The sequence below is a fragment of the Lotus japonicus genome, chromosome 3 (genome assembly GCF_012489685.1).
Source record: "Lotus japonicus ecotype B-129 chromosome 3, LjGifu_v1.2".
NCBI classification, from domain to species: Eukaryota; Viridiplantae; Streptophyta; class Magnoliopsida; order Fabales; family Fabaceae; genus Lotus; species Lotus japonicus.
Window position 1 is genome coordinate 82,845,236 of NC_080043.1, and position 16,499 is coordinate 82,861,734.

Here is a 16,499-nt window from a genome sequence, read left to right on the forward strand (position 1 = left end):
AGTTCGATCGCAAAACAATACATAAACGATAGACAAAGCATTAAAGCTTCAGAATAGGACAATCAGGTACGAAAAGACAAGTTTTCGAAACCGAAAAACTCCCCCGTAAAGGAAATAGTCCACGGCCTCAAAGGAAAAAGGGCTTCGGCTCTTTTTCTTTGATCAAATCAATTCACAAGGTAGTTTTAGGGTAAAACTAAGGCAAAGAAACTGTCAGAACAATTTTCGGACAATCGGGCCGAAATACGACTACGCAGGGGCATTTTGGTCCAAAATAAAGGCTCAAAACTTCAAAGTTATCCGTTCTGAAAACAGATTTGACAGCAACGATCCTCATGACATCCGTGACAACAAATCCTAAAGGCACGAAGTCAGATTATAGCTTTACGACAATAAAGTTTCGAAATGTGAGACAAAAAGAGTTTTGAGTCAATTTTTCAGATCCTGGACAACTGAATCGCAATCAGAGTTTACTGACAGAGGTTTTAGACTCAGGGGAACATAAGGAACATAACCCAAGTGAGAAATCAGAGAAATCGGACAATTTTAGAAAAAGCTCAAAACTTAGAGCACAGAAACGACTTCAGAAACTCAGCAGAAACAGAAATCAGAGGCAGGATTCATGATAGTTACCTCGATACCTAGAAGTAGGGACGAACTGCACGAAGATTGGTCAAGGTTTCGCGAAAATCTCTTCCTCCCTTGCTCTCCCAAAACTCGCGGCCCAAATAGAAAGAAAATGAGAAGATTTTGCTTTTTCGCGCTATTTATAGGCGGGTGAAATCGCGGGAAAATGAAAATTTCGCGATTCCGATTTTTGCAGCACGATCACCGAGAAATTCTAAGAGAGATTCTGGCGTCAGAATTCCAGAACTCAAAACAAATATCTAAGATTTGGGAAAAACGATATCGAAAATCTCAAAAGCGGTGTAAGTTAAATCTGTCCCGAAAAACTACTTTTTGCTGTGATCGCCGGACGACAAAACTTCCTTCTGAAGAAAGATTGGAAACGTCGAAACAAATCTGGCAACGCGGACGGAATCTTCGTTAGAAGTCCCGAATAGAAAAATTCTTCATCCATTGCTCGAAAATAGGGTTTCGAAGCAAAGAAATTAGCGTCGGCGGACATCCGAAAAGTGAAACCTATCGTGCGTACAGTCCAGAGTTCCGAAATGAAACGCTGGTCGATGGAAAAATAAAGAGAAACTTTAAATTTTCCGAGAGTTCGAAATCTCACTCAAAACGTTGCTTTAAGAGCGAAATAGCCTATTCTGGACACGCTCGCCATAAGGCAGGTGTGCAGACGACTCGCACTAGCTCCGAAAGAAACAACGCCACATTCCTCGAGCAATTCCTGAACTTTCTTTTTCATTAATCTTTCTCAAATATCAAACTCCTGTCACGCTTACACTGATTCCACGCGTGAGTCGGAAATTAACTTGTTCCGAAAATCCGGGTCTTACAAAAATAAACCTGGAGGGGCGTGGAGCTCTACTGAAAAATAAACCTGGAAGGGCACTGAGCCCTACTGGAAAATAAACCTGGAGGGGCACGGGGCCCTGCTGAAAATTAAACCAGGAGGGGCATGGAGCCCTACTGAAAAATAAACCTGGAGGGGCATGGAGCCCTGCTGAAAAATAAACCTGGAGGGGCACTGAGCCCTACTGGAAAATAAACCTGGAGGGGCGTGGAGCCCTACTGAAAAATAAACCTGGAGGGGCACTGAGCCCTACTGGAAAATAAACCTGGAGGGGCACGGGGCCCTGCTGAAAATTAAACCTGGAGGGGCATGGAGCCCTACTGAAAAATAAACCTGGAGAGGCACGGAGCCCTGCTGGAAATTAAACTTGGAGGGGCGCGGAGCCCTGCTGAAAATGCTAGTAATGTTATTAAATTAAAATCTTGGCTTATTGCAGTGAAGATGCGTGTTCAAAAGAAATCTATCTATCTATATATATATATAAAGCACACTTGAATTTTAGAATTAAATACATAAGCAAAACTCAAGTGTTGCATTGTATTAAAAGCATAAAAAAAATTTTGTAGTAAATATATTAAACAATAATAAAATTAAAATTGAAAAAAAAAATATATTTTTAAAAACTATTCAACTACTTACATTAAATAACAACATTCATAAACTTAAAATTTATATGAGTTTTGTATTTCACAAATATTAATAATTAAATTCAATAAAAAAATAATATTGATTAAAAATTAATTTAAATAAAATAGTTTTAAAATTAAAAAATTATATATGTAAATGAGACTTGAGTTTTACATTAAACCATAAAACTCTCATACCTTTGTATTAAAATAAATTAAGAAATAATAAATTTTCTTTGTAGTAATATATTATAAAATAATTTTTTTTTGAAGTTATAAAAACTGAAAAAATTGTGTTGTCAAAAATTATTCAACTACTTACATTAAATAACAACATTCATTAAATTAAAATTGATTAAAAAAAACACGGAAATTATCTTAAGTTTTTCATTTGACAAATATTAAAAATTAAAATTAATTAATAATAAATAATATGGATAAAATATTTTAAAATTGAAAAATGCCGCTAAAAGGTATTTAATATTAACTATAACATATATGTGCCTTATTGAAAAAAATATTTCAATATTTTTTTTGATCTATGATATATTAGTAAAAATTACTCGAGGAAACATAATAGGGAAAAATAATAATGACCAAAGTTGAATAAATATTTATTGTGAGACGTGATTATAGAGCCTCAAGGAATTAGTCTCATGGCTATCGACTATGAGAAATCATTCGCAAACCAAATGAGTTGGAAAAAATTAAGTTCACAAGATAATATTTTATGCTATTTTTTTGTCAAAAGGCTATTTAAGTTATCACTTATTATAATTCAGAAAGTTAAAATTAATTTATTCTTCTTGGTCTTGACATGTCATAGCAAATGACTTTCCAGGTAAAAATATAAAAAATGATATTAAAACTTATTTCATCACATTAAACACTTATTACATAACATTTTTTACGTAATTTAAATATTTTAAATTAACTTAATAATTTTTCATATTATTAAATAAATAAAATTTTTAATTGTTCAAATTATTCATATCCTAATAATTAAATTTTAGTAATTTTAATTATTTTTTTTTAACAAAAGAACTTTATTATAGAATGATAAAAGATGATGAGAACAACCCTATGAAAAAGAACTATAATAATATTTATTGAAATGTTTTAAGACAATTTTTATATTTATAATTAAAAAATATTTTAATTTTTATTTAGTTAAACTATAATAGTTTTTATATAATGTTAAAAAGTATTGTAAGTAAACTCATGCAACGCACGGGTATAATATCTAGTATATATATGTAAAGCTCACTTAAGCTATAAGTATTAAATGCATTAAAGAATCAAAGTTAAACAAATTTCTATTCATCTTTCAAAATACATCAACTTATTATTAATTATTATTTAGTGATGCTAAACTTTTCAATTTCTCATATTTTAAATTAAATATTAATATTATTTAAATTTTAATTATTAATTACTACATGAGGGAAATTTTAAGTAATAATAATAACTGAAATTGACTAACTTTATATTAATAAAATTAGATTTATTTCTGCTTCCTAAAAAACAATATTAGATAGTTAATAGTAATTTTTTATACTTCCTTTTAATTGTAAAACTTTCTAATTTGTTATATATTAAAATTAAAACTAATTTTATAATAATCATTCATCATAAGTTGAGGATTTGTTTGAAAATAAAAAATAATAATTATTACTATTTTTTACACTACCTACTAAAATGTAAAAGTTATTTTGAACCTTTGTATTAAATAAATTAAATTAAAATATTAAAAATGAATAAATTTGTCTAAGTCATTAGCTATTCAAGTACCTACTAAAATGTATAACTCAGATGAAATTTTGTAATAAATAGAAAACAAAATTATTTGTATCATATACATTAAACTAGACTAAAAACTAATCAATAATTTTTTTAGATCAATTAGTTATTCAACTACCAACTAATTTTCATGTTTGTTGTATAAGGTAGAATAGAACATGACAAAAGACTCCTGAAACATAACACTTTAGTTCTCTAAAAAAGAGCGAAAAAAATGAAACAAAACACTCTAATAAATAAAAACTACACTTTTATTTGAGGTAGGAAAGTTAATACGCGTTAATATAATGATTTAATAAAATATTTAATTAGATACTAAAATTCTTAAAAAAAATATATATTATTCATAGTCATTTATTTTTTAATTTAATTATCATAAAATTTTTGATTAAATATATTAAGCAATAAAATCTCCCTACCTTTACATTAAAATAAAGGAAGCAATAACAAATTTCTTTGTAATTAATATATTAAATATAAAAAATTGAACGAAATTGTATTGTCAAAAGTAATTAAACTACCTAAATTGAATAATAATATTCATAAATATAATAATTGACTTGAATTTTGCATTAGGAAAAAATAACTAAAATTAAAGTTGATTAATGACAAAATAATGTCAGCAATAAATAATTTAGATAAAATTGTTTAGATTTAAAAATTACACTATAAGGTATTTACTATTAACTATAATGTATGTGTGTTTTTTTTTGACGAAAATATCTCAATATAATTTTATGATCTTATTATATATTAGTAAAAACGATTTTGAGCAAGGTTAATAGATAAGTTATGACCAAAGTTGAATAAATATAAATTTATTACGTAATACTTAATATATTTAATTTATATGTTATTATAGTTGAAAAAGATGATATTACTTTATTTTTCTCAATTTTAAGATGTGTAAACCTGTTTGAAAAATTATGTCCCAAAAAATGACTTTCTGTGTAAAAAGTACAAAAATGATAAAACAAATTTTTTGATGGGATAAAAAACTTATTGCTTAATATTTTTTTTTTCAAATGGACTTTATTATTTTTCACATTATTAAATAAATAAAATTTTAAAATGATCCAATGTTGATTATCATATATTAATTATTAAAATTGAGTAATATTAATTTATTTACACTGAGAACTCCAATAATATATTATTGAAAAGTATTTCTTTTTGAAATGATTGAAATGTTGAACACAATTATTATTATTTATTTTAAAATAAAAAATATTTTAATATTTATGTAATAATTTAAACTATAATCATTGTTATTTGTTAAAAATGTCGTAAAGAAACCCGTGCGGAAAAGTATTTCTTTTTGAAATGATTGAAATGTTGTACAAAATTATCATTATTTATTTTAAAATAAAAAATATTTTAATATTTATGTAATAATTTAAACTATAATCATTGTTATTTGTTAAAAATGTCGTAAAGAAACCCGTGCAATGCACGGGTATAATATCTAGTAAAAATGAATAACTTGCTTTTTTGTATCACCTACCTTTATAACTTTCAGCTAATTTCTCAACTTTCATCTAATTTCTCAGTTAGGCATACTAAACGTAACTATGATTTCTAAGAGAGGATGTGATTTCAATTTATTTTTTTGAAAATGGGATTTCAAATTTAACATATAGGAAGTGGATTATATGTATTTAATATCACGTCTTCCTTATTGGATAATATTAGTATATTATTTATGCACATGCATACATAGAGTTGCGACAAAAAATCTGTCGACCCAATCGGGTAAGGATCATTTCCCGTGAATAATCCCTATTTCCTAGAAGAAGAAAAACGATGCTTTTGTTTTCTAATCAATCACAATTGCGCACATGTAGTAAAGTACAAATATCTTAATTATAATTTTGAAGATATTTCTAACCTCTTATATATTTTAATGTTTATCATTTGTCTAAGATGATATGATCTCTCTATAAATACCTAGCAAATTTACTTGGTTTCTCACAGGTGACAAGTAACAAAGAAAGCTTGTGTTTACCAATTTACCATTTTGAAAGTAGTAGTGTTACTATTTGATTGGTGAAGCAAAAATGTCGCTTAATATTTTGAGCGGCCACAAGATCAAAGGCACGGTGGTGCTGGTGCAAAAGAATGTGCCTGGCGGAGCCACCGATGTACCTCACACTTCCTTCTTAGGCCAATCTGTCTCCTTCCGGTTGATTAGTGCTACCAAAGCTGATAATTGTAAGTTATTCTGTTGGATATAATAATATAAAATAACTTAAATTTCTAAATAGTATATAATTAGTTATTTAATATGATACTCCCTCCGTTCCTATTTATAAGAACCAGATGAAGGGTGTAACTTGGTACTTTTTATAAGAACCAATTCAAATATCAAAATGTATTAATTATATTTTGGCAACAATACCCTCATTTAATAGAGGTTTCTCTTTCTTTCCACTATGCAAATCATTAATGACAAATAGAAATTAAAAAAAATAAGTTGGGATAGTTTTGGAAAGTTGAAATAAATTTGAACAAATTTAATACTACCAACTACTTTCTTAATGGGTGTGAAATGTTAGTTTGATTCAGGAACGGAGAGAGTGTGTCTTTATGTCAAGCGTCCGGTTTATGACGACTGACGAGAATACACATCCACCCACACACACACACACCAAAAGTATTTCAGCCATTCACATATCATTTCATATGCTGGATAATAGATTTGAATACTTGGTATGTGTTTATGAGGAGGGTCGTTTAATAAAGTTGTTTAAAAGCTAGTTTCAAACTAAATTAAATATTGGAGATGTTTAATAAATTATATTAGTTATATATATATATATATATATTAAGAACGTTTTTACATGATTTCAATTAAGAGTAATTAATTTTTTTTCGGATGCACACCACAACGATTATACTTTTTTATTTTTCACTAATGTTATGTTCATACCATATTTTCACCAAAATCCAGAGTGTAAACTTAAGAAAAGAGAACGAAATGAGATATGATATATGATTTCTCTGAAACTAATTCTCATTAAATTAAGAAGAAAATTTTGGCTCGAAGGCTGTTACATTATTCTGGACAAGCGAGGAAATCACCAAGAAAAATTCCTCTTAACCACACAAAATAACCAGTAAGAAGAAAGAAAAAAAGAAGAAGAAGAAAACCAATGAGCCGACTAGATTTTACAGTTATATTAATCATTCATATAACCATTGATAGAATTTTTTATGGGACCAATTTAGATTTTTTTTTCTGGAACTCAAAACACATTTAACCATTATTTTTGTATTGTAGTCCTACTTGTACGTGTAGTTGGGCTGCAAATTTTAGTTTTAATCAAAACATCACAAAAACAGTTCAAACTTCGAATTGAAAAGGGGATGACTTCAATGGACAAATTGGAAAGGGGTTTGTTCCTTGCTCAGTTGCACAGAGAAGGAGTAAATATATTTATGATCTTTTAATTTCTAATATATATGTATAAGCGGTATCTCTGTGTCCTACTTTTTGGAAGCTAATGGTGTCACCGTGTCTAAATCCTGCCATGTCGAAAGTTGGTGCTTCCTTGAAATTATACTAATTAATATTCAGCTAAACTAACTAAAGTCTTATGCACAAAATATTTCAGCAACCGGGAAAGGAATAGTAGGAAATGCAGCATATTTAGATGGTGTTATCAACAATTTGCCAACCTTGGCACCTGGCCAATCTGCCTTCAACATCTATTTTGATCATGACAGTAACTTCGGAATCCCTGGAGCATTTTATATCAACAACTTTATCACAACTGAGTTCTACCTTGTGAGCTTGACTCTTGAAGGTGTTCCACACCAAGGAAGCCTCCACTTCCATTGCAACTCATGGATTTATAATGCAAACAAGTATCAAACTGATCGCATTTTCTTTGTTAACAATGTAAGTGACATTAGATGATCCTAATCTGAGTAAACAGGCTTAGTTCATTCAACATATATTGGTATTGCAAATTTTTTTCCCATAATTCTTTACAATCAAATATATTTTCAGACATATCGACCAGGTAAAACACCAGCTCCACTAGTGTACTACAGAGAAGAAGAATTGAAGACTTTAAGAGGAGATGGAACAGGGGAGCGCCAGGAATGGGAAAGGATCTATGACTATGATTTCTACAATGATTTGGCCGATCCCGACACAAATGACAGTTTGGCTCGTCCAGTTCTTGGAGGATCTACCACTTACCCTTATCCTCGTAGGGGAAGAACCGGCAGACCACCAACAAAAAAAGGTTATGTTCTATACTAGATTGAAGTGTTTTACTTAAAATTAGTGATCTGTTGTAAATTTTGAATATCAACATGCAGTTTCAATGTTCTAATTGGAAGCAGGGTTTGGTGAAAATATTGAAGAGTGTTACCATACATGAACTAATGCTATAAAAATTATTTACTAGAATAAAGTTTAATTTGTTGCTCTTGCTTATATGCTTGTGTATATATTTACAGATCCTAACACTGAGAGCAGGAGCCCTATCTTTTATATTCCAAGAGATGAACTTCTTGGTTTCGTGCAATCGCCTGACTTTTTTGCTCTTGTGTATATATTTACAGATCCTAACACTGAGAGCAGGAGCCCTATCTTTTATATTCCAAGAGATGAACTACTTGGTTTCGTGCAATCGCCTGACTTTTTCGCCTATGGACTCAAGTCTATATCCGAAGTGGAACTTCCCGCGTTAGAATCTGCATTCGCAAGAAATTTATCGCCACATGAGTTTCATAGCTTTGAAGACGTGCATGATCTCTTTGAAGAAGGAATTAAGCTTCCTTTAGATGTAATTAGTCAAATTAGTCATGAACCAGTGTTGGAGAAACTCGTCACAACTGATGGTCAGCAGATGAAGTTTCCAAAGCCTAAAGTGATTCAAGGTATAATCTAAACTACTTAATTACTATATATGTTACAGCAGCCACTTAATTTAATCCAAACTAGCTAATATTAACATTTTACACATAACCCTGATGGATATTTTTGAACAATTTCCATTGACAATTGTTCTTCTACATTGTATACAATTATATGTTGAGCAGTGAACAAGTCTGCATGGATGACTGATGAAGAATTTGCAAGAGAGATCATTGCTGGTGTAAATCCAGCCTTAATTCGCTGTCTTCATCGAGTAAGCTTAAAGAGATCGATGACCAAACCATTTTATAATTTTCTATGCATCACATTTATTGATTTGATACTTTTCCAGATGCAGAATCAATCAATATTTGTTTAACACTCCTCATGATTATCCTAAATTAATTGCAGCCAGAGCAGTTTCCTCCAAAAAGTAACCTTGACAGTGGATCCTATGGTGATCATACTAGCACAATAACCAAAGAACACATAGAGCCTAACTTAGACGGGCTCACAGTAGAAGAGGTAAATATGAACTCAAAATTGGGTATTTTTTTTTTTGCAGAACTCAATTTTATATATAGACTAATTAAAATTTGGCTAAGCAGGCTATTGAGAAAAAGAAATTGTTCCTACTGGATGACCATGATGCAATAATGCCATATTTAAGGAAAATAAACTCCACAAGCTCAAAGGCGTACGCTACGAGAACCATCCTTTTCTTGAAGGATGATGGAACTTTGAGGCCACTAGCCATTGAGTTAAGTTTGCCAAATCCTCGAGGAGATCATTTTGGTGCTGTTAGCAATGTCTACCTGCCTGCAACAGAAGGTGTTCAAAGTTACATTTGGCTACTAGCCAGAGCCTATGCGGTCGTAAACGATTCGAACTATCATCAGCTAATCAGCCACTGGTACACATTTTCAATGAAATTACTTCATTCACACAATTAAATTTATCTATCTATCAAGCAAGTAGTCTATATATTAATTATAAAGTTAATTTCATGGGTTATATTGTTATAGGTTGAATACTCATGCAGCTGTTGAGCCATTTCTGATAGCAACCAACAGGCAGCTCAGTGTGCTTCATCCTATTTACAAACTTCTAGTTCCTCACTATCGTAATACCATGAATATCAATGCCAATGCACGAATAAGGCTGATCAGTGCAAATGGCATTATAGAACAGACATTCTTGGCAGGAGAGTATGCTATGGAATTGTCTTCTGCTATTTATAAGAACTGGGTTTTTACAGAGCAAGCTCTACCTTCTGATCTCATCAAGAGGTAAGTAATCTTACAAATATACACCACTAAGAATACTAACTGTTCTAAGTTTAATTGGCCAATTTTTTTTTACGAATCAAAGCAACAAGAGCCGAATCTCAGTGGATCATGACAAGATTAATTGAGCATAAAAAGAATGAACTTGAAGACTTTCCTAATGTTGTTTTTGTTGTTGTTGTTGTTGTTGTAATTCAGAGGAATGGCTGTTGAGGATGAAAATTCCCCTCATGGCATTCGCCTTGTGTTAGAGGACTACCCTTATGCAGCTGATGGACTTGAAATTTGGGGTGCTATTAGTACATGGGTCCAAGACTATGTTACCTTATACTACGTCTCAGATGATGCAGTTAAGGAAGACTCTGAACTCCAGTCTTGGTGGAAAGAAGTTGTGGAGGTGGGTCATGGTGACAAGAAAGGTGAGCCATGGTGGCCTAAAATGCAAACTCGCAAAGACTTGATTCAAACTTGCACCATTGTCATATGGACTGCTTCAGCACTTCATGCATCTGTTAATTTTGGACAATATCCATATGGAGGTATCATCTTGAATCGCCCTACTATTAGCAGGCGATTCATGCCCGAGGAAGGAACTGAAGAGTATGAGGAGCTGAAAAATGACCCTGAGAAGGCTTACTTGAGAACAATTACACAAAAGCCTCACACTCTTATTAATATTTCAACTATAGAACTTTTGTCAACCCATGTTTCTGATGAGTTCTACCTTGGACAAAGAGATGGGGCTGAGCATTGGACTTCTGATACAATCGCTCTACAAGCCTTTAACAAGTTTGGGAAAAGGCTAGCAGAAATTGAGGAACAGCTCATAAAGAAGAATAAGGATGTGAATTTGAAAAATAGGTATGGACCAGTTAGTATGCCTTACACTTTGCTCTATCCAACAACTGAGCCAGGAATGACTTTCAGGGGAATCCCCAACAGTGTCTCTATCTAAAACTACAAGCAGTGCTGGTTTGTGAAGTATTGCAGCTTTGAATAAATCATCCAAGACAAGGAATCTCAATCCCTTTATGTTCTTGTATGAGTGTGTTTGTTAACCACTGTTTTCAATTCATGTTAAAAACAAGTGTATTAATGCACATTGTAACATGTGTCATCATGTTTGGATATTTTTCCATTAAGTAAAAGTGTGTTGACTGTTAAATGTTACTGGTAGTTCACGATAAAACCCCAAAACAAGGTAAATAGGTCAACACGACGCAACGTCTTAGGATTTCTCAGCAAATGAACATGTCTATTACATTAATGGAGAGAACGAGGATCAAACAATTACATCGGGGGGAAGTGATGATCAGGTAACTACAAAAGATAATTTATGAAACTGTCACAGGATAAATATCCCGAATGGAAAATCGACTTCCAAATGACGAGGTCTTTGGGAAGAATTGTTTTTTCCAACTTTAACAAAAAACCAACATCAAAATCTACCCAATTCTCTCTCTCTCGATCTTCTTCCTCGACAAGCAATCACCCCATGATCACAATATCAAAACACTGTCACATAGCTTCTTATTGAGCATAAGAAGCAAATAGAGTGATTAGCAGTTAGCATTCAGTTAGCATATATATGGTTAGAATTCAGTTAAGGGTAGTTAGCATTATTGACATTTTATCAACTTTAATACTTTTCATGAAATTTCTCGCACATAAGAAAATCAATAACCTTCAAAACTGAGTAACTACTTAACTCATACTCATTCTTTTTAAGAAAACACCAAAAGCACACCAAGTCGGACCCTTTAGGGATGTTAGCACCAGAAACAGAAAAACAATACCTGATATAGCTGACTCCCTTGGTTCACAGACTCCAAAGCAACCCTGAGAGATTCAAAGGCTCGAAGCTGTTCATGGCTCGCTGAGGGACTCATCACTATCTTCCAATTCCTCAAACAGAGGACTCAACAGCTTCACCCTGCATGCGAATCATATTCCCACACACCCTCTTGTAAACGTTCTGGCATTCGGGAAACCCAGAAATAGGAACAGAGGTGAAAGCTTGTAACACTTGAGAGGGTAATTGGGAAAGAGAATGTAATTGCCAATTGTATTGTAGCTAGATATGTGAGGCGACTAGTCAGGGGCATAAGGCCTAGCCTACCAAAGGCCGGGCTTAGGGCAGACTAATTTGCTAAAAAGAGAGTTTAGGCTTTTTAAAATACTTGATTAGCTAAAAATGCTAGGTCTAGGCTTACAAAAAAAGCTTATTAGGCTTGATAGGCCGCATATTTGCCTAATTTTTTCATAATTTAATAAATATTATACTTATATATTAATAAATTTATCGTAATAAAACAAAATTAATAAATTTAATATTATGTGTAAAAAGTAAAAAAAAAAAAAACTAAAAGAGTATAAATAGTAAGATGAAAACCTAAATTAAAAACATTCTCTCTTGAGAAGAAATCTTTTTAGTATTGTTGATGATGAGTTTTTTAACTGGATTCTCCAATATTAAAAATAGAAATTCAATGATAGTTGTGAAGGCGTATAATTCCGCTGACCTATTACCTCGCGACCTATTAGACCCAAGGTCCATTAACCTCTTTAAGTGGTTATTTTTAGGTAATTAGACTTTCGAACAAACTGGTAGACCATGCCAAGGCTCCTAAAAGGCCATACCGAGCCTTAAAATTTGGCATATAAAAGGCCACAAGTCAAGGCTTAGGCCACGAGTTCCGAATGTAGGTCAAGCATATGCCTTACAAAACCTAACCCAACCCAACCCATTTTCACCCCTAATTGTAGCTATAAAAAATTGAAAGCGATATTGTTTTTATCTTATTAGAAGATGGATTAGGAATTAATAAAAGAGAAGATAAATTTTGATTCAGAATTTTAGATTAATTTTTATTTTTAATTAAGAATTTTAAATTTGGTACTTATTATAAAATATATTTAATTTTTGTCCAAGCCCGTGACGTGTCACATCAGCACCATTTACGGAAGTCTAGTAGTGTACAAAAAGTTTTATGAGAGTGGTTTCATGAAAAAATAAAATGGTTTCAATTAGACTCCAATAGTTTCAACATATCAGACATAAAAAAAACGGGGTTTGTAAAAAATGTGCAACTTTAAGGTAGTTCGTTGTGCTTTAGAGTTATGAGAAAATATTTTATTTTTTTATATACTTTGTAGATTATGACGATCCATAACATGCAAGATGGTCAGACGCTCCGAAAATCAGAGAAGCAAGCTAATTTCAAGCGTACACCGGTTGCTGCATGCTTGTTGGTTGGGCAAAAAAGTTGGCATGAAGGTTTATGTTGAGTTAATGAGTTTATCATTTTTTTTTTTTCTAAATAACACTTGAACTCATGTCTTGCAAGGATTTCTAGCATTCTATAAAGGTTTCCTTCCTAATTTTGGTCGACTTGGAGCCTAGAATGCACGCTCCAAGCTATGACTAAATGGAATGCAAAGCTTGGTTATTTTTTATCATTTTAATTAGGTGCACTTTGTGAAAGTTTTACTATTTAACTCTTTTTTTTTTGGTCAATGGATTACTTTTCATTCAAAGATAACAGGCTTAAAGCCCAAGAGCACAAGGCCCTTACAACAAGACTAGGTAAAAACACAGCCCCGGTTTACGCTGAAAGAGTGTTGCTTAAAAAACATACAGCAACGGGTCCTAGTCATATTAAATTGAAGACAAGAGGTGCGAAATACAACTACCCTGACTGGAAATAACAGAATACTTTACTCCAAAAGATAATGCTCTATAGGAAAGCAGTTCCACTTGCTTCTGCACAGGTTCAACAGAACATGAGGATGGAATCTCCGGAGGTCATCACCAGTCTCAAAGGGATTAAGGACTGTGGCTGGTTGTGAAAACAGTGCCCCTTTGACTCTGACTATTTAACTCTTAAAGTACCAAACTGTGTGTTTGGATGGATCAACTTATATTGGGGTTAGTTTTTTTTTTCTGGGTGGTGATTTTTTAAGAAAGTAATTAACTCACACTTGCATTTTTAACCCTCTATATATGTTGTTTGTGAATGAGAGTGTACAATAATACAATATTGATGTCCAAGTTGCTAAAGTCCTCAAATTTGGATGTCCCCAGCTGCTGAATTTTCTTTTGTGTACAATATTGATCTTATCTATCTTGTTCAATGACGTTTGGTTTGTGTGTTCGATAAGTTAACTGATAAATTATGTTTCCATGTCCTTGTTAATATCCGTTGACAATCTGCAACATTAAAATTAATGGTAGTTAGGGGGTTGTATTGAGAAGTTTCTCCTCTAGCAATAACTATTATTTTACATAAGCAGTTATAGTCTACAACCAATTATGGATTTTATCTAGCTACCTTAACCTCTGCGATTTGTATTCAGTTGTTGAGTCTTGGTTGTGAGGATAGTCATCCTTGTGCGACCCTTGTTTTACAGAATAAGAGGGTATGTGATGAGTGGTTTTCCTAGGCGATTTGGGGTTATGTGTTCCGTGAGGCTAATGCGATGGCGGATGCTCTTACTAAGCATGGTTTGAGATTGGTTTCTGACTCTAGAGTCTTTGAGTCTTTACCTATTTTCTGTTCTTTAGCTTTTGCTTCGGATAATGCCTCTACTGTGTAGGTGGTAGTTTGTTTGTTTTATCTAGGCTTTTAATCTGACTCTTTCATTGGAAAAAAATGTGTTACGAACATAAAACATAATAATATTTTAAAAGTATTATTTAAAAAAAATCCCTGCAATGCACGGACTACTTACTAGTTCATATTTTAGATTCAAATTAGTAATCAAATAAAGATTTTTGTAGTAGCAATCGTTCACATGATTTAGATTCAAATTAGTAGTTAAATAAAGATTAGTAATTAAATTCTTTAAAAGAAAATTAGTGATTATTATTTTTGTAGTAGCAATCGTTGACATTATTATTTTAGTACCAATTATTGCTCAACATAATTCAGATTCAAATTAGTGATTAAATTCTTTAAAAAAAAATAGTGATTAAATAAAGACTCATATTTTAGATTTCCTCCTTGTTTAGGATCCCCTCCTAACTTGGAGCCTTTGTTGTTAGCTGACTCTTTAGGTTCAACCTTTGTGAGGTTGTAGGGGGCTCTCTCTCTTCTTTCCCTTTTGTTTTATTTAATTTGTTGTTGTGGTTAACCATCAAAAAATTTTCTAAACAACGACTTCCGGAACTAACGTCCTTCACACTTCACAGGGCTTTTAAAATTTCATTAATTACGAAAAAAAAGGTTGAATTGATTATTGAGAAAAACTATATCCATTTGCATACCACCCAGTTCATTATGTACCAAAAAAATACCACCCAGTTCATTTTGAACAATATGGTGGCTACATCAAGCATGTGAGGCCACCTGAATTTTGTGACTATATAATTTTATGACATCACCAAAAAGAAATGTCAGGACATCACATATATGATATGTAGGGATATTTGTGGTACGGGATAGGAGGTCTATGTTTGACTTTCACCCTCCTTAAATATTGATCGGGCCAACTTTTGGACCTAAACTCATTTTAGATTTGAAGAAATCCGATAAGATGCAAACTGAACCACAAAAGAACGTGTTTGAGATGGTCCGACAAAAGATAAGTTAAGTGACAATTTTAAATTTCATAAAAGAATTATAAATATTTCTCTTTATGTAAACACACTAATTTTCAATTTATTATGAATTATAAAAGAAACTGAGCCCCCTAATATCCCTAATATGCACAAGTATTTTTCTTGTGTATCTTTACACAAGCCGGTCCGATCGGGTTTTTTTATACTGAACCCTGTTCAAGCTATTTAAATTTAAATATATAATGCATTATATTAATATTTATTATATTGGCCCCAGATTCTTGTCTTCTATACTGTGGCCAAAATTTATATTTTACTTATTGTGGTTTTCGGGTCTTCCAAAATGTAAATTTTTAATTTGACCCTTCTGTTAAAAATTAGTTGTAGATAATCAAGGTACTTAGTGATAGATAATGATTGATAATCGAGTAAGTTAGTGATTGATAATTTGAACTCAGTTAGTGATTGATAATCAAATTAGGTTTCTCTTCCGTTCATTATCAGACTTCCCTAATTTGCTTCATCTTCTTCTTCTCATAGACACGGTTGCACAATATCCGCATCAACAATGGAGCTTGTCTACGATCTGGGTTGAATAATTGAGCTTGTTCCATGAGCACGAGTCGACCTTTGCCATTTGAAAACTTGGATCAAGGTACTGTTCCAGAATGACTGTAGAAGAACCCATCTAAATAACCGCAAATACACCCTGTTCTCATGATCCTAAAGCCAGATCCAAAACGCCCAGGACCCGATAACTCAAAACGCCAAAGGCAGATCCCCAATTCATGGAAAAACGCGAACCCCTCACCAAACGCGAGATCCCTAAACGGTGACATTGAAAGACACCAAAATGTAAAAATACCTAGCAAAGCTT

The 16,499-nt window shown here is 32.2% G+C and overlaps 1 protein-coding gene and 1 long non-coding RNA gene across 2 annotated transcripts; one reads left to right on the top strand and one right to left on the bottom strand.

Moving 5' to 3' along the window:
• Nucleotides 1-5,871: 5,871 nt before the first annotated feature.
• LOC130746514 (seed linoleate 9S-lipoxygenase-3-like) lies at nt 5,872-11,227 on the top strand. The gene is made up of 9 exons (XM_057599159.1): nt 5,872-6,117; nt 7,521-7,807; nt 7,919-8,159; nt 8,482-8,799; nt 8,962-9,050; nt 9,188-9,301; nt 9,385-9,689; nt 9,802-10,065; nt 10,261-11,227. Exons 1-9 carry the CDS (start codon nt 5,964-5,966, stop codon nt 11,015-11,017), a joined length of 2,529 nt encoding a protein of 842 aa, XP_057455142.1. The 5' UTR covers nt 5,872-5,963; the 3' UTR covers nt 11,018-11,227.
• Nucleotides 9,309-12,203, bottom strand: LOC130746517 (uncharacterized). Its single transcript, XR_009022137.1, has 2 exons — nt 11,859-12,203; nt 9,309-9,595 (listed from the first exon to the last, which is right to left on the bottom strand). It is a non-coding gene; the product is annotated as an uncharacterized LOC130746517 (long non-coding RNA).
• Nucleotides 12,204-16,499: the final 4,296 nt, after the last annotated feature.

What these genes read in the sequence shown, in the direction of transcription:
- LOC130746514 (XM_057599159.1), top strand. Translation starts at nt 5,964, where the DNA reads ATGTCGCTTAATATTTTGAGCGGCCACAAGATCAAAGGCACGGTGGTG. An exon ending in TGCTACCAAAGCTGATAATT is followed by an intron (nt 6,118 to 7,520) that starts GTAAGTTATTCT and finishes AAAATATTTCAG; the next exon opens with CAACCGGGAAAGGAATAGTA. An exon ending in CCTTCTGATCTCATCAAGAG is followed by an intron (nt 10,066 to 10,260) that starts GTAAGTAATCTT and finishes GTTGTAATTCAG; the next exon opens with AGGAATGGCTGTTGAGGATG.